Below are 18,232 nucleotides of genomic sequence, written 5' to 3' on the forward strand. Positions count from 1 at the left end.
CGGAAATTCACTTTTTTTAAAAAAAATCCACTTGTTAGGAGTTCCATGTGACAACCATTTCTTAAGAACTAGTATTGAAGGCAGAAGAAAGTCCACTTTTCATCTTTCAACTCTATATGTAGTTTGTTTATTTCCATCGCCAAGGTTTCATGTGATATATTGTCGTCTCATCGTCGAGGTCATCTTCCCGCCTCCTTGCCTCGCTGGATCCATGTTAAGCTCAGAATTGTCGCCACGCTCCTTGCTGCATCACGCAAGCTTTTGCGGATCAACTTGATCATGAGACACGAACACCCGGTTAACAGCATAAATACTATCTAGATGATGTAGCTTGGTTATATATGCTCAATTATATGCGAGAAAGATATGAAGATTGAGAAGAAAGTGCACCAACTACAAAAAATGAAGTACTCAACAAGATTAGAGAAACATAGTCGTAACATACCTGTGTTTGCATGTGGTGCTTTAATCTTATATTTGTAATCAATTTCTTTTGTGCAAGGTGTGAATGATATATCTTGAAGTTTTGCTTTTGTCGTGACGATATAGTTTGTGTTTTCATTGCAAGATGGTTGTTTGACAATGTGATATGCTCATAATAATGGCACAATTGTCTTTTATTAGGTATGTTTCATCTACAACTAAACCATGAGCATACATGACCCTTATATGATGGATTTTCACGGTCCAAACATGACATTCAAAATACTAGGAGATTCCCAATTCTGGGCTGGCCTTATGGTGACGAAGAAGTACTTCTTTCCATATGGTTCTTTCTCAATAAGAGATGGCTCGGAAATTAGGTTCTGGGAGGACAAATGGCTTGGTAACGCCACACTTCGAGAACAATGTCCGGCCTTGTAGAACAATGTGCGCCACACTCGCTAAGGTGTTGGAAACTTCACCTCCAAATGTGTCATTCAGAAGACATCTCATTGGCCCTATGTTATCATATTGGTATGCTTTACTTCAACGTCTGGCTTTGATCCATTTGATCCATTAGAAGCAGGGTCTGATGAATTTCGATGGAATCTACATGAAAGTGGAAACTTCGATTCAATGTACAAGGCTCTAATCCAACCGGAGGTGCCAGTTGATGATAATAACAAACTTTTGAAGATGAAAATCATGCTTAAAACTAAAATTTTCGCGTGATATCTTCGTCGAGGTGTAGCTCTTACCAGAGATAATCTTGAAAACGCAATTGGCATGGAAGTAATATGTGTGTCTTTTGTCATCAAGAAGTGACTATACAACACTTTTTCTTCCAATGAAAATTTGCTAAATCGTTGAGATAGGTTCTACATTGTACCCACCACAAAGCGTTGCAAATATTTTTGGTAATTGGCTCAATGGTATGGATCCTAGGTTTAAGCTACTTATTACTGTGGGAGTGATCGTCCTTATTTGGTCGCTATGACTATGTACAAATGATAAGGTTTTCAATGATAAAAACGCTCTGTTCGTGGTTATCTCTACAGCGGACGGAGCATCGCGACATGTTTATGAACTTATGTACACGATTGGAGGATGCATCGAGAGATATTTTTACGCTACATGGATGACAACTTAGATATCTACGGGTTGGTTCTCCATCCCCATAGGCGCGCTCAAAGTTTCTATCATGATTACTTCTTGACAACCTAAGTTTTTTTTGTAACTTATGGATTGGAACGGTTGTGTGCATATTAGTTATGCAGAGGCTGGTGTAATGCTTAAACAGTTTAAATAATAAAACATCTTTTATCAAACAGAAATTAAAACACAAAGATGCACATACTAATCCGGATTGGCAGATACAAAACTGAATTCAGCTATGTGAATTTCTAGCAGTATTCACTTAACCATCCGCCATCCGGATTAGTGGATACAAAATTAAATTCAATCCCACTAGAAATTCAATTCATTGAGATCATAAATTAAAGCACAAAGATCTGCATTTGCATAACAAAGATCACATTCACATATCACACTACTAAAATATGATCGATAGTTCACCACCAAAAAGAAGATCCCATCACAAAACCGTCTTCTTAGCCAATGATCGTTCCATACGCATAACCTTGGAGAGCGGCAAGAGCAGCCTCGACGTTATTTTTCTTGAAAAAGTTGACAACCCCAACGTCCTTTACTACGCCCTATCTTCGAATCCCTTGCGACGGACACACTTTTGGATTGACCTGAAAAAGATGCATGTTTTAGACCGGTTTCATCAGCGTCAAGAGAGAGGTTGCCCAGGGTTAGGGCGACCTTTGTGCCGTGCCAGGCATCAGGGCCGGTGCTCGAGCAAGCAAAATAAATATAGTTTACACTAAACTTTTATAGTCATGTATAACTTATTTTATTATACACTTTTTTCATTACACATTTAGCACAACTAATTAAATATGAAATGTTACTAATATGATTGTATAATTCTTTTTATTGCAATGTATATTAATCATTAGACTTACGTTGTGCTATTTTCTATTTTATACAAAACTATATCATTTTTTACTATATAACTTTGGAAAATTGTATGATCCTTATTTTTTTACATTTGCATTAATGTTTAAATACCTATAATAGTTTGGTAGATATATCTATTGGATATGTCCTAACAAATATCTTAATAGAGAGATTTCTGGTGTACCATTATGTAAGTAATGCAATTGACATGAGACATCCTACATGCAACCGTTACCAGTCCAAGGGCTACACACACAAGTATGACATTAACAAAGCGATGGCACATCATGATGCAACTACATTAAGGTCGACGGCATGGGCGGACCCAAGGTCCTCAGCGGCGCTACAAGTTCTGTAACCTAGTTTCCGCGAGGATTTTGTTCACAAATGGCTCCATAGGCATGTGTTCCTAGGCTTGTTTCGGCGATAAGGCATGCTTGTAGATAAGGCATGCTTATAGGGGAGATGCGACGTGTGCCAAACCTATTAGGGTAGCGAGAGGGGAGTGGATGGTGTGGCACTCGAAGAACCCTAGAGAAATAGAGGATAAGGGTGTACTCGACAACTCCCCAGCTTCAGCTTCCAGCTTCCCTAAAATCCTCTGTGGACCCGCACCGAACATCCAAACTCCGCGAAGCTAGATTTGTGAAGATGGCTCGCTATTCTGTACAAAACGGAAGCTGGTTGTCGGGGGGTTGACCCCTGGTAGGTCAAGACTATGGAAAATATGCCATGATAGGATGATTATAAACCGGATTAAAGGATAATCCGGATTATAAAAGTTTAGTTTAATAATGTTGTATGATACAATCCGGTATACCAGGAGGGGTATGCCGGAATAAGGGCAACCTGTGATATCTAAGCCGGAGGAACACCCAAATGAGCTAAAGTATGAGGATAATAAGATAAGAGTCTGGTTCATACTGGTAATGTTAACTTGGATCAGGCATAGCCTCAACGGCTGCATGCCGGCATCCTAGTCAAAGATTTCCTCTGGGACCGAAGGACACGAAGGAGCTAAGCAGTTCAGCTTTAAACGAATCCCTGAAGCCAAAGTATAAGGATGACGAAAAAGGTACCGGTGCCGACCAAGTGAGGTCACCAGACCATCGATGTAGAAGGAAGCATCACCCCTGGAGCCAAAGAAGCTTTATAAAGTAGCTTAGATAAGCAAAGACACCCCTAGGGTTTCTTCCCTTGTAAGCCTTCTCTCCACTATATAAGGAGAGGAGGGCACCGCTGTGCGGGATCGATCGATTCAGTAGTTACAGGGACGCTAGGCTAGACAAAGCCGTACGTCTTCAACCTCTGGCCAGAGGCAAAGTTCTGTAGCTCCTTGCTTGATTTCTAATATATACATAGTGTTTGGGCTTATCCCTCCAGATCTTGTGTTTTCCATCTCAATCTTTCCCTCCTCCGGATTCCCTTGCGTACATCAGGCCCCAAGATAAGCCTACCCATGGCATCTGTCTGTTCACCACGACGACACTGGTTTTTTGGAGATTCCCGTAGCCGCAAAACGTGGAGCAGTTGTATTTGCAGCGATTTGCCAGCATCCAGTGAAACTTACCGGTTCACTTGGATTATTCCCTTCGCCCTCCTCAGGCTATCCGCGCACCCCCAGGAGATTCCCCTAGCCCAAACTTGCCACAAACAACATGCAAGCCATTGAACTTCTCGTACGCCACCAGCAGAAACCCTGCCGCTCGTCATCATCCTTGTCCAACGATTCCCCTAATTTCAACGTATTTGCACCGCTGATAGCCATTGTCGGTGTTATACGGAATATGATATCATGACATGGATTTAACGTAGCACAGTCCTCACGCCACTGTTGGCGCTGCCTCCTCATCCGTTCGCCCCTGCTCGCCGAGCTTGGTGACGCTGCGCCACTTCGCGCAATGCATCCTCCGTCTGCGGCCACGACCCCAGCTCCAGCGGCGCCCCAGCATTAGCCGGCTTGTTTAGCCACGAATTGATTCGATTCTCTGTGTGAACCTTGATTTTATTCCCCATCACATAGTAACGATCCAAAGTTGTACTAAACCACTCACACTTTTCTTGATATTTGTTTGTTTAGGTTGCTAAACCACTCGCACTTGTTATGGATTGGAGGGGGTACTACTTTGGGGAGGCATAGTGGCCTCCATCGAGCTGGGCTGCAAGGTGTTGGCCTGACTCCCCCCCCTCCCCAAACAGGCTGGCTCGGTTATAAATGGGCTGCATCCCATCAGAAACAAGAGAACGAACCAAACGTTAGGACGTTGGATTTTGTGTTTGTGGAGCCGGATTTGAGGTTTTGAAGATGCTAGCAGACTTCCGAACACGTCCAAAAGATGTTTCATGGGAGAGAGGGATACGACTAGTTTGGTGAATTTTGCCCCTACACGTCGGTTGGGTATTAGTTTAGGCCGACAGTACCGAACTTTTCAGCCAAATGTCGTCCACATTAAGGATGACCTCTCTTGAGTTGGAGTGTGAACTATTTTAGAGTTGAGGGTTTGTAGTGGATCAAACACAAGATTTATGATGAAATTCGACTCTTTCGAAGAGCTTGCAATGACGAAAAGACAGGGGAGTTGGGTAATGGCATTTTAACCATGAACAGAGGAATCTTTCCGTCATGCCTAGCACCAGACTCTTCTTGACAAATTTAGTTCGAAAACAAATCAATGTAGCACCAACTGGTCACGGTGAACACGATGGTCCCTGATTTGCTCGCTAACGGTAGTACCAAACCTTCAATATCGTTACGTCAGCAATCGCGTCTTCTCTCGGGGGTGGCGGTATCTGTACTGTACGCGCGCATATGCGTTTCCGGCAGCAGCACCATCTGGATTTGGCGCGCCGTGCCTGGCCCGTTCGGCCCATTCTCTGTCCTCTAGCGGCCCGGGGGCCGGGCCATACCATTTTCGGAAAAGCGAGGCCCAGACGCTCCGTCCTGTTTCGGCCCAGTTGCTTTGCGGGAAGACGAAGACATGGTCGTCGTCGTCATCCCACCTATTCCATTCCCCCAATCCCAGATGGGTTAACACCAAGCCTCGCCACCAACCCCTCCCCCGTCTCCGTCTCCGCCATCGCCCACCACCGGGAGCCCACTCCCCGCCGCCCGCCCGCCGATCGCCGGCTGCAGTACCTACCACAGTGCCACTCGCCGGGCCGTCGGGTCGCCGGACTCCGCCGTCCACCCTCGCGCGCCGCGCGAGCTGCCTCGCAGTGAGCGCACAGGTTAGGGTTGACACTACCCCCTTCCCCCTTCTTCGCACGCGCGCGGCCTCTTCTAGGTCGTCGCCCTCACAAACGACCTCGCGCCGCGCTTCCGTGACCTTCCTCTCACCGCCGCCTGCTTCGCCAGGTGACCCGGCGTCGGCCCCCGCCCCCGGCTGCTGCTCTCGCCCCGGCGCCTCCCAGTTCGCCCGAGTTGCGCACAGAGGGACACCAGCTGCCGGGCCGTCGATCTACCCGCCGCGGCGCTACTCGGAGCCCGTGGTAATAATCGCCGCCCTTAATCCCCTCTACTCTGCGAATTATTCGTGTGGATCGGAAGATTTCTTTCCCAAATCGGAGGCTGTTTCTGTGTTGACGCGTTCTCGATTTGCCGGATCTGTGATTACCCTCGAATTTAGCTGGTCTGCTGCCAATGCAGCACGGTCCGTGTAAACACTGTTCCGAGCAATTACCTCTGATGTGGCAATGTTATGTGTGATTGTGGAAGTGGGGACTTGATAATAGGGTGAATAACTGCTAGTGATGCCTATTATTGGATCAATCAATCCGTGGTAAGGGTTTATAACTGCTAGTGATGCCTATTTTGATTCACGCTCCAGTGGCCTGTGGGGATGGGATTTGCTGATTACCATGACTGCATTGTTTTCACTGCTTTCTGCTATATTTAACCATGATTCTGTTGCTTGCTTTTGGTGTGTGGCTACTTTGTTTATCTTACAGTGGTTTATCAGGTCATGATGATAAATGCTCGCTTATTTTAGTCCTGCCCAGGGTATGCCACATTGCTTTGTTATATTATTTGGCAAATGTCGCAAATGATGTTGTGCTATTGCCCACAGAACCTCTACATCCACTTATATGTCCATTGGCTGATTGATTGGAACTTATTGCTGTGATTTAACAAGTGTGGTGGTAATTGAGTAGAGGTCCACTACCAGCTGCAATCTGCTACTGTGTTAACAATTCGGTATTTATTTCCTTATTTTGAGTTTGATGTTGTTGCACGCTATCCTTGTTCGTGAGGATTCATAAGTGAACTCTACTCAGATGAAATAGGCAAATAGCAACTTGTATTCCGTTGTCACTGTGAACATGTGATAAGCTAACCAAATAGCTTTGCACTGATGGATATTATGGCAACTTTTACGTTGTTCTTTGACGCCATGAATCATTACATCACGATATGTGTATTCAACATAATTTCTTACTTGATTATACTTCATTCCAGTGAAATGGTTGGAATTAGGAGTTGGTATTGGAACTGCATGTCAAGCTAGAAAGAAATAACAATCTACTGAAGGCAAGTTCTAAACATGGTGTTACAAATTAGAATTGGGGTTGGTATGTTAGACAGTTACTCAAAATGGCTTAGGTAGGATGAGCTTTTGTGTTCAATGCCTCAACCGCTTCACCCATATGCACACAACCATCTGAATTCAATGCATCTAGATCATGACACATGCATCCTTGCTTCGCATCCTCATCTTCCATTGCAAGAGACTTCATGGTCCATGCCAATGCTCGATCCCCCCATTGTTAGCATCATGCTATGATGTTTGTTACAATCATGAATACCTGGTTTAAAGGCATATCTTTGGAGAGATGTCTATCTCATAAATGAGTATGTATATTATGGGGTTCTCAAGTTGCCATTACTTGGAAATGTTTATATGTCACGAGTCGCGTTATTTTCTGTTTACCGTTTAGTGTTGGACTGATGGCCCTTCCAATCTGTTTAATTATATCTTCTTCAGAAGATATAATAACTTTGCTCATTCAATGTGTTCTGTTTTATTATATTTATATTTACCAGTTGCTTCAAGTAATCAAAAGTTATGTTTGGGTACTGTTAATTTATCCTGCTTTGAAGTCTTATTAATAAACACCACTCAAAAGAGAGGTAGTTTACTTGTCTGTTTTCATCGGCATCATTTCTAGAGTTGTGCTGTTTTTATCCTAATTACTATGATCTTTTGAGGTGGACGTATTTTATTTAGTGCAATTAATACATATGAATATATGGAATTAATTTTAGTACTCCCTCTGATCCAAATTAGTTGTATCTTTCTATATTCATTGAACCTGTGACAACTAATTTGGATCAGAGGTAGTAGCTGATAGGTCGCATTACGTTTGAAGATAGTCCATTTCTTATCACATGTGGAAATGGTGACACATTAATGTTTTTTCTTATTACTGATGCAGGAAAACTATTATTGATAATCTTAACGGCAAGACTGCGTTGAAGCCTGGGATTTTCTGTTGAAGCGTGCACAGAAATATTTTTCAGAACTTCGGTATCTGGCAAGGAACACAGCAAGCAGGGCATAGAAATGTGGCAGCTTGCTTCCCTCCTCTGTTACTTCTGAATACTGAGGAACTTAGCTTATCATATTCCTCAAAGATCGTGCTGATATGCAATCTGGGATGGAACAGACAACAGGTGTAAGTGGCCATGAACACGTAATTGATATTCCAAGGGATACCGGTCCTTCTATCTCGGCATCACATAGTGTTGGTAGAGATAACCATGAAGGGGTCAATCCTGTGGACAGGCCTTCAACGAGAGCAGTGGCGTCTGCGTTGCAGCCACCATCAGCCATTGGCCCTCCTCATGCAGGGAACGCTTCAGGCACTAGGAGAAGTGATAACTATGGTCGGCGGCATAGAAGCCCTTTGAACTCTGGACTATGGATTTCAATTGAAGTAATCGTTAATGTGAGCCAAATTGTTGCTGCCATTGTTGTGTTATCCTTGTCAAGGAAGGAACATCCACAAGCTCCATTGTTTGAGTGGGTCATAGGTTACACAGTTGGATGTTTTGCCACTTTGCCTCATCTTTATTGGCGCTATATACACCGTAATATCGTGAATGGTCAGGATGAGCAAGCACATTCACTTCAGGGTTCCTCGCAGAACAACTCGACCGAGCCCACTCCTGCAAGTGTATCAGAGCGGCGAAGGACTGCTGCACGAAATGCAGTTCTGGCTAACCCAAGGTACATTTTTTTGTGTCTTTTGCTTGAATAATCCTAGATATGGTTGTTGCTTTCACGTGCAATCGATATATCTTTTATATGAAAAATTCTCTCTACCAGCTCAGAAGTGCAGTTCTCACTGTATTTACGGCTGTTTTTGTTGTTTTACCAGAAAAATATTACTAGACACTGTTCTCAGCTAGATTAGGGTATATGTGAGCTAGTTTTGTGCCTGCCCATAGTTCTCATTAATACTACAGAAGTACAAAGTCTAAAGTTCTGTTATGGATGTGACAGAGTACCAATTTATAAATGATGGATGCACCTTGTTGTTTGCAGGATTAATGCACTTTTTGACCACTTCAAGATGGCCTTGGATTGTTTCTTTGCTGTGTGGTTTGTCGTAGGAAACGTGTGGATATTTGGTGGGCGTTCTTCTGCTGTTGATGCTCCAAACTTGTACAGGTATATATTACTTCTTGGATGTGACGTTTTGTTTCTTTATCCTGCTGCTCACTTTGTTTCCTACCAGGTTATGCATCGTGTTCCTCACCTTCAGTTGTATTGGGTATGCCATGCCTTTCATCCTCTGTGCAATGATATGCTGCTGTCTCCCCTGCATTATATCGGTCATGGGTTTTAGAGAAGACACAAACAATACAAGAGGGGCCACCTCGGAATCCATCAATACTTTGCCGACTTATAAATTCAAAACCAAGAAACGCCGCCATGGTTCAGGGAACGAAGCTGAAGGCCAAGATGGAGGTGTTGTGGCTGCAGGAACTGACAAGGAGCGAGCGCTTTCTGCCGAAGATGCTGTATGTTGCTGATGTTCCCTTATATGTCCTGTACTTGCTTTTCACAGCAAAACAAAAGTTACACACCGCGGGAGCTTGCTGACTTGCTGTTTATTATATTTGCAGGTTTGCTGCATCTGCCTTGCTAAGTATGCACACAATGACGAGCTTCGTGAGCTTCCTTGCACACATTGTTTCCACAAGGAATGTGTTGATAAATGGCTGAAGATAAATGCACTTTGCCCTCTGTGCAAAGCTGAGATAGCAAGCTCATCCGGCACATCTGATACTCGGCACACCGACCATTCGATTCCGGTGCAGGAGATTGAAATGCATTAGGCTGGTCTGCCTTCTGAGCCAACACGTAAGAGTATAGCCACTCGCGGTGCCCATCTGCATGTATAAAGTCGGAAGCATTTGGCATATGGATTGTAACGACGTCCATGGTTCTTATTTTTTGTCCCTTTTATCTTGGAGAGAAGTACAGCTCCTCTCGCTGTCGATACTCTACAATGCAATGCAATATTGTTTCTGTTTGGCGTTCCACTAAACTTGGTGAAATGGCGCTGTTGGGCCAGGCCCAGGTATATACATGCGACCTATTCAGTGCCCTACTGCTACATTTGATATGTTTTCTCGCCTCCAGAAATGAAGGTGGAAGTATTGAGGATAGTAATATGCAGACTGATGTTTCTAATGACTGATCAGAGTTGTAGTGAGCACAGGATCTCAACTAACTAAAACATGTGCTCTCTTTTAAAAAGATTTAACAAATAGTTGCATTTAGCTGTGAGAATTCAGTAGCTGGCCTTGTTGGTTATCGCAGTGCTCCTGGAACAATTTGGGCTGTGTTTTCTGGCATGCCGATTGAGCCGGTTCAGTTCTGTCGGTCTGGTGTTCCTCGCGGTCTCCGGGATGACGTGCTGGTGATTCCATAAGTATCGTCTGCGGCAGCAGCTCCTCCGATTGCTGCTCGTCCGCCGGGATCTCCTCCGATTGCTGCTCGTCCGCCGGGATCTTCGTCACGGCCAGGGCAGATGCCCGTCTTCTCCTGCCGAAACTGTGAGCAGCTAGCCGTGTGAAGCCGTAGAGGGTCCGCTCTGCATCCACACCTGCTGGCTGCGGTCCTGGTTTGTTCTTCCGTAGTAATAGCGGCCGATGAATGAATTGCTGGCGACAGCAGCCAGGAGATTCGCAAAAGCTCAGAATATGTTCTGAGCCATTCATATGCATACACACCAGAGATCTAAGGGCAAGCCATTCCAAAAAAAAGTTGTGTCGGGAAACATAACTAGTTCATATGGTTGCTAGTTCCATTAGAGAATCTCCAAACGGTGATGCGAAATAAGGCACTCCCTCCGACCCATAATACTTGACGGTGAAACAAGTGAATAGATAGATGTGTTTCAGCGACAGGGATTATGGATCGGACGAGTACATGAAAACTTCTCTAGGGCACTAAAAACTATCTTATATGGCACCTATTTTATTTCCGTACCGTAAAAAGTGATGTAAATTAGATCATACAAGGTGATGTAAAGTAGAGGACCCATACTATAAACTTTGACATTTTATTGTTGCATAGTGCGACAACAACTGCAAAATGTTCAACTTCTAAAACATATGCAAACTACAGACACACCAGTATGGGCATACTGCCACTACACGTCATCATCATCACTGCCATACAATTCATCCCATAGGAGTCGTCACCTGACTCAACCTTGACTACCACATTTCTTCTTCCTCTTCGCTTCCCTCTCCTTAAAGTATGCATATTTTGCTTGCACGAGTTGAGGATTTCCCGGTTGGCGAACCTCGCCATTGCCACCTCATCACTCTCATGGGGAGCGCTGGTGCATGCTGAGACGGTTTTTCCTTCTCCTTGCGGGACAAAACCCATATTTAGGGAGCGAATTCTAGATAGACTGTTTCAATAATTATCAAGATAGACTGTTTGGAGATAATTCTAGATTTAGGAAAAGTTCTAGAGATGTAATATCAAATATCGAATATCCATAGATAAGATATTTGTGGAGTGTTCTACTATGGTGTTTATGTGTTTGGCTGTATTTGTAAAAGTAGGAGGTGACACCCCTATAATATGTAACTAAGCTAGAAGCAAGAATGAAGAAATAGCAACGAAGAAAATAGCTACCAAGTAAGAGATGTAGGGATTGCCATGTGAGGAGGCCATAGTGTAGAGAGGTGGCCTCGTAGAGAATTATAGTGTGTACCAGTATATCAAATAAAGATTAAGTTTCCACCATTTCTCAGTGTGATCTTCTAGTAGTGTGAAAACCCTATTATAGTGGGTTTAGTTTCACCACAAATCTCTACACTTTTTAATATGCTAGAGATTTCATTCTAACTAGATGGACCTAGAATAATGGACTAAACACATTAATGTTACAAAATTTCCATGTAGTAATCTTTTAATCACTTCTTTATGTACAAATGGTCAATGTATGGTAGCACTGAACAGTCTGGATTGTAAGAATCTATACATCACACTTCTTTAGTTGCTTACACACATGTGTTAAAAATGTTGTAGACAAAATAATATAAGATTTCATTTATCAAGAAAACGAGCAGTTCTTATTCTCATATACGAAACTGATCTCCTTCGGAGTTCACAAAGGGAGGTAACCGTCACCCTAACTTGTTCGTGCATCACTGATAGACAAAGTGCACAACAAGAGAATCTAAGATAAATCTATATATGTCACCAATTACGAACCCTGTGGAGTTATAGGGTAGTTTCTAGGTATCTCGAAGACATTTGTAATTTACCTGTGTAGAATGGTTAAAAGAAGAGGAAACCATACTTGATATAATCTTGAAGTTCTTTTCAATCATATCCACCAAAATGTTGTATCGATGTTCATGATTTTATAACACATAAATGAAATACTTAATATTATAGTACAATTTGCTTGTAAGTGGTGGATACTAACGGGTGGAATGGAGAGCTTACCTTACCATGAAAATCGTTGCTCATCAATATAATAGTTATTGAACCGTTTTCGAAATGACTTCTCTTTTGCGAAAAGTCAACCGATCCATTAATAATCATCTTATAGTGGCACAAAGAATAAAAAAGGTAATAAAGATTACAAATAGATCCATAGACCACCTAACGACAACTACAAACACTGGTGCGAGCCGAATGCGCGCTCACCCTTCCATCACCGGAGCCAGGAAAAACTTGTAAATAAATAAATACTAGATAGTATTTAGCATGAGAGTCAACCTAGTCCAATCAAGATGGCTAAAGTGGACATACCACTAAGAGAGTAAAAGTTCTACAAAACTAACATTGTATTTTCTTATGTCCATTAGTTTTAGTATGGATTTAAATAATTTTTGTCAATTTGTCCAAAATAATTTATGTAATTTCAGAAATTTTGTTACTTCCCTTGGTTAGCGAAGTTTTCAGTACAACGTTTTCTGCTCTAGCCGTTAACTAATAGATCGCTTTAGGATGTCCTTGCTTTGCACAAGATTTTACTACAGTACTAATTTGTTAGTTGTTTCACTCATAATTGCTTCCCGATTGCATACTAAGTAAAAAAATTGTTAAAATTTGATTATACCTTGTTCACCCTGTACTGGTAGATCTGAATCTGTGAGGTCGAAAGTACTCTGTGTCGCAGGTTTTGGGAGTTAAATGCGACGTCTTAATTAATCCATAGAACATAATTTACCGAAAGGACGTGGCTAGGCAGCATCCACCCATCCAGGTGCCTGTTTGTCTATCCTAGCACTCATCCTTAAAGGAAAGACCCCACATCCAAAAAAGGAAAGTTTATGGCAGCTCACAAAAATCACCAGTAAACATCACGTGTGCATTTAATTTTCTATGGAGAAAATAAAAAATGTCATAACTCGTAAACCGTGTGTCGGATTTGGAATCCGTTTTTACTGTTGGGCTTCTCATGATGAGATCTTCAAAACTAGATCTTATGTGTATATATTTCGACAAACTTTTTTTCGAGAACCAACTTAGTTGTTTCGGAAAAGCAACTCTAGTATTCTGATGAATCAACTTCGTATAAAGAGTTGGTTCCAATACTTTTTTATATATATTCAGTACCAACTTAGTTTTCGAGATACTTAGTTAGCAACAAGAGCCATCAACTCTATAGTACCGAGACATCAACTTTGCTCTACTAGGTGCCAACCTTACTTTCTAGTAGCGTCAGTAACTTGAGGTAGACAACTTAGGAGCAGTGAAAAAAGAATTTCATATCAAATAGTGCCCAACTTTAGTGCATAAGTACTATACTAAAGTGTAACACACATCTTTTTTTCATAATTTTGAGTTTTATTTTGGATTAACGTTGAGCTCCCACCGTATGCATTTTCAATGTTTTGATTTATGATGGGTATTCGTTGTGTGCAATTTTGTTACCCTCTACGAATTAGTCATTATGTAACTTCACGATAATTCTACACCATTTCACATACAGTGATGCTAGCTAGCTGACTTAGTACTAGTAGTAGAATACTTAGACACGGTGACACACAAGTTCACGATAGCGGAGTGCAACTTCACCATATTAGTGCTAGCCAACTCCATACTAGTGGTACACAATTTATGCATGGTGCTAGCAGATTTTCATACTAGTGGTATCCAAATTTGGTTGTGATTATCAACTTGTTGCCGGTGGTGTTTTAATTGGATCTGTACCCCCACTTAGTTGCATTTGTTGCAAGCTATATTTGTTGTCACTTCTTGACATAGGTTGTTGTCATTCTGGTGTAGAGGTATGCAAGTTCACATATGGGGTACGAAACCTAGCACTAGGAGTATACAGCTTAGAAGTAATAGGTATGAAACTTAGCAATAGGAGGTATACAACTTAGCAGTAACGGATGTGGAACTTAGCACTAGGGGATACAACTTAGCAGTGGAAACTTAGCACTATGAGGTATACAACTTAACAATAATGAATGTGCAACTTAGCATTAGGAGTATACAACTTAGGAATAATGGGTATGCAACTTAGCACACACGTAAAGCAACAATTTACTATCTATAAACACAATTTAAAAAAATTGTGTGAGAGAACAATTTATTATGTGTAAAAAAGAATTTAGCTTATTTTTGGACCCAACACTACCGACGGCAAAGATACAACTTACCACATGTATGAAAAACAATTAGATATCTTCTTGGCAGCGGCGTCGCGAAGTACAACTCCACGTACCTCGATCAACATGGTCCCCGGAACCATGGGAAGGGTGAGTTGTCGGGTGAGCGTACATCGATGAGAAGAGCGAACCAAGAAAGATGAGGAGGGGCCACAACATCGATCACACGATATTATTGAGATATGCAACTTAAAGATAGGTTATACAACTTAGCAATAATAGGTATGCAACTTAGCACAACTTAGCAATAATGTGTATGCAAGTTAGCAATAGTGGGTATACATCTTAGCAATAGTGGGTATGCAACTTAGCTATAATGTGTATGCAACTTAGCACATGTGTGAATCATGATGCTGTCACCGCACTAATGTGATGGGAATGTCTCCGAAATTCGTCATTGCCAAGCACTATCCCCATTCGGCTTACCTCGGGGTTGTCGAGGAGCACAAACACAACAAACTTCTTCAACAACACCACGACGAAGGTTTTGGAGGTCGGAGCTCCAGAACGTGAAGGTGGTCGACAGAAAGATCGGTGCATGACGGTGTGAGGAGCTAATCGGGGCGATGTGATGGGTATGCAACTAAACACTTGCGGGTATACACTTAACAGTAGCGGGTATGCAATTTTGCAATAATGAGTATGCAACTTAATACTAGCATTCGAGTAGGTGTGTTAGTACTACTTTGATCAAGCAATTCACGATATGTTAAAAATATTTGGATTTTATCTAAACCAAATTAGCCTAAGACACTGATTTCTCTTTTGCTAATTCCTGCATCGACCTTGAAGCAAAAAAAGAAAACCTGATATGGTTGCGAAAATACATATACTTATGCATAAATACAGAAGAATTTAGTGCTAAATTGCAAATAGCTAAAAAGATAAGGTCAGAGCACCATGACAACGAAGAAGAGGTGATGGCAGGCGGACCATCCAGATCGGCCTACATCGGTGGCAAGTGCGAATTGAGCAACATGAAGAGGGGCTGCAATATCTCAAAAGATACAACATAGCAAATGTATGAAGTAATGATTTACCCGATCGACAAAAATGCAATTTTACATCAGTGTATTGCTGCAGATCGGCACATATGAGAAGGGGTCTAAAATAAACGTTCAACTAAGCCCGCAGGCAAAGTACATGCATTAATTTTGCGTATTTTTTTTTGGTTAAAAGTTGGAGGAATATAGTGAGAAAATCCCAATAGATAAGGCCTTCTTCTCCCCTCTGTCGTCAATTCGCCACACAGCCGCGCCGCCAGGAGGAAGTGGAGCACCGCTCGATCCCCTTCCCCACGACTCGGCCGTCCTCACGCTATGCGCTCGCACAAGCCGCCCATCGGCGCTTCCCTCCTCCCTGCTCTCCCTCTACTCCAGCATGAGTTGAGACCCCGACCGAAGAAGCCGGTCGAGCTCTGCCCGCCTCTGCCTCCCTCGCTGGCAGTTGCCTGTTGGCTGGGCCCCGCTTTCTTCCGCCGGCTCATACCGCGCCCGCACCGCTCGCTCCATCCCGGCGGCCCGACGCCACGAAGCCGCGCGCCGCCAACGGGCGCTGCTGTAGGAAGGAAGCCTACGGCGGCACGCGGCCAGACGGTGGCGGTTGCCTGGCCAGCGAGAAGCAGCGCGTGGAGCTGCATCGGGGCGGCGGCAACAGAAACACAGTTGGGCGCGGCGGCGGACGCCCTCGGAGCATGGCGGCGGAAGCCCACAGAGCGCGGCGATGAAGGAAGCTTACGTCGGCGCGACGCACGAGTCAAGATCCGGCGGCGTGCCCCCGGACGGCGGCGGTTGCCTGGCCGGCGGCGAGTTCGATGGGAAGGAGGGTCGTGGGGAACGATACAGATACACGAAGCAGTTGCTCTAATTTTTGTCGGAACCTGCCTGAGATGTGCCTAATCCACTTGATCGGACGGCTAGGAAGCGGATGCTCGTTTTGGCAGATAGCATCCGAGCACTTTTTAGCATTTGGGTTACCGAAAACTCACTTGTAGGCACGTATTAATACGTCTACGTGTAACTATACAGATACAATCACCTTTTATTTGTCGTGAAGGTTTGCATACCGAATCTATCTCTGAAGCCTTATTACACCGCGACACTCCCTGAACAAACCATGGCGGCATCGTGGTGCCCCTAAATCCTAATCTCGCACCGCAGCTCACTCGCTCGCCGTCAGTAGGGCCTCTGCCCGACGACGTTGCCCGGCGGGTAGTAGTTGCAGGTGATGAAGACGCCGCCGTCGTCGCACACGACGCGCGCGCAGCCGACGGAGGCCGTCCCGCGCCACACGATCTGGGTGTAGTGGCCGCAGTCCCGGCCCGGCGCGCACGCGTTGGCGGCGTACGAGTAGTCCACGCCCTCCGCCGCCCAGTCCTTGACGGCGTCCCCGGGGCTCCAGGCCGCGCCGGCGCCGCCCCAGAAGATGTTCTCCCCGAGCGCGAACTGGCCCTCCGGGAACGAGTGCCGCAGCGCGCAGTCGCCGCGCCGCTGCGACGCCCACCACCGCGCGTAGGCCTCGAGGCGGGCGGACCACGTCAGGGGCAGCTCCCACCGCGCCATGCGGACGACGTTGTGGTAGTAGAGGAACTCCACCGCCTCCGCCCACGCGCCTAGCCCGCCGAGAGTGGCGGCGTTGGTGGCAGGGCCGTCTCCGCCGCCGCCGCAGCCCGCGCAGCGCGCTGCTGAGGCTTTGTAGACCGTCGCGTTGTACTCGTGGGCGGCGAGTGCCAGGTGATGGAAGGCGGACGGCGCCGGCGCCGGGGAAGACTGGACTCTTGGCGGCACCATTGCAAGCAAGAGTAGCCAGTGGATGTGGACGACGAGCAGAGCAGCGAGAGGCCTCATGGTCATGGCTTCTCTCGAGTAATCGAGCTGTAGTGTAGTGTAGTTTAGCAGAAGCGCAGAGCGGGGATAGGATAGGTAGAAATTCTAAATTATATATGTACTGCGAGCTAACTGTTGATCCGTTTGTCCTTTGCCGTTGGCGCGCGCCCGTGACGGAGGAGAGAGGCAGCGGCCTGTGAACTGCGATACAATTCCGTTGCTTTTTGGTCGTCGTGAGTTGACAAAAGGTGACGTGTCTTCAAGTCGCGTCCCGTGTGCACCGCCCCGACTTCAGTTTGTGCTGGCTGATGCATGTTTTGCTAATACTCAGGGAGTTTTTCTAATTCTCAGTCTGCTTGTTTTGATGAACCGTGAACGGTGTTAGTACAGTTGCAACCTAGACGTGAGTTGCAATCTGAGTTTTAATAGTCTAATAGGTATAGAAAAAACCACGAATCATTGGATTGCTTTGTTATTCGTTTTAATCGTGAGTTGCAACTTGGGTTGCTACTGAGATTCAATGATATAATTGACTGAAAATCAGCTAAATCCTCATTCGACAAAAAATAGTTACACACCTAGTTAAGTTTCCATCGAACCAAGACAGAAACATGGATTCAAAGATGAAGACGGGACCGTAGAATCATCGTAGGACAAAATTACTCACTAGAAAAACACGCGTGTGTCAATATTGAGTGAACGGTTTTTGTTGGTGTTTTGGAGTCAAGCGCTGGACCTTCTGGACCAGATCCAGTGCGCTTCGGAGGCTTCGCCTCTTCCTGCGGTGCTCCAGCAGTCG

General features: G+C 44.4%; 2 protein-coding genes across 2 annotated transcripts; one reads left to right on the forward strand and one right to left on the reverse strand.

The window, feature by feature from the left end:
- The first annotated feature begins 5,833 nt into the window (after nucleotides 1–5,833).
- Nucleotides 5,834–9,983, forward strand: LOC124693319 (E3 ubiquitin-protein ligase At1g63170-like). The gene is made up of 5 exons (XM_047226794.1): nucleotides 5,834–5,937; nucleotides 7,882–8,675; nucleotides 8,994–9,119; nucleotides 9,187–9,472; nucleotides 9,578–9,983. The coding sequence occupies exons 2-5, from the start codon at nucleotides 8,092–8,094 to the stop codon at nucleotides 9,788–9,790; spliced, it is 1,209 nt and encodes a 402-aa protein (XP_047082750.1). The 5' UTR covers nucleotides 5,834–5,937; nucleotides 7,882–8,091; the 3' UTR covers nucleotides 9,791–9,983.
- Nucleotides 9,984–16,782: 6,799 nt separating this feature from the next.
- Nucleotides 16,783–17,454, reverse strand: LOC124693321 (pathogenesis-related protein PRB1-3-like). The gene is made up of 2 exons (XM_047226797.1): nucleotides 17,271–17,454; nucleotides 16,783–17,219 (listed from the first exon to the last, which is right to left on the reverse strand). Exons 1-2 carry the CDS (start codon nucleotides 17,452–17,454, stop codon nucleotides 16,783–16,785), a joined length of 621 nt encoding a protein of 206 aa, XP_047082753.1.
- Between the last annotated feature and the right edge of the window lie 778 nt (nucleotides 17,455–18,232).

This window comes from Lolium rigidum, chromosome 2 (genome assembly GCF_022539505.1).
Source record: "Lolium rigidum isolate FL_2022 chromosome 2, APGP_CSIRO_Lrig_0.1, whole genome shotgun sequence".
Classification (NCBI taxonomy): domain Eukaryota; kingdom Viridiplantae; phylum Streptophyta; class Magnoliopsida; order Poales; family Poaceae; genus Lolium; species Lolium rigidum.

What these genes read in the sequence shown, in the direction of transcription:
- LOC124693319 (XM_047226794.1), top strand. Translation starts at nt 8,092, where the DNA reads ATGCAATCTGGGATGGAACAGACAACAGGTGTAAGTGGCCATGAACAC. An exon ending in GATGCTCCAAACTTGTACAG is followed by an intron (nt 9,120 to 9,186) that starts GTATATATTACT and finishes GTTTCCTACCAG; the next exon opens with GTTATGCATCGTGTTCCTCA. An exon ending in CGCTTTCTGCCGAAGATGCT is followed by an intron (nt 9,473 to 9,577) that starts GTATGTTGCTGA and finishes TTATATTTGCAG; the next exon opens with GTTTGCTGCATCTGCCTTGC.
- LOC124693321 (XM_047226797.1), bottom strand. Translation starts at nt 17,454, where the DNA reads ATGAGGCCTCTCGCTGCTCTGCTCGTCGTCCACATCCACTGGCTACTC. An exon ending in AGCGCGCTGCGCGGGCTGCG is followed by an intron (nt 17,220 to 17,270) that starts GCGGCGGCGGAG and finishes TCGGCGGGCTAG; the next exon opens with GCGCGTGGGCGGAGGCGGTG.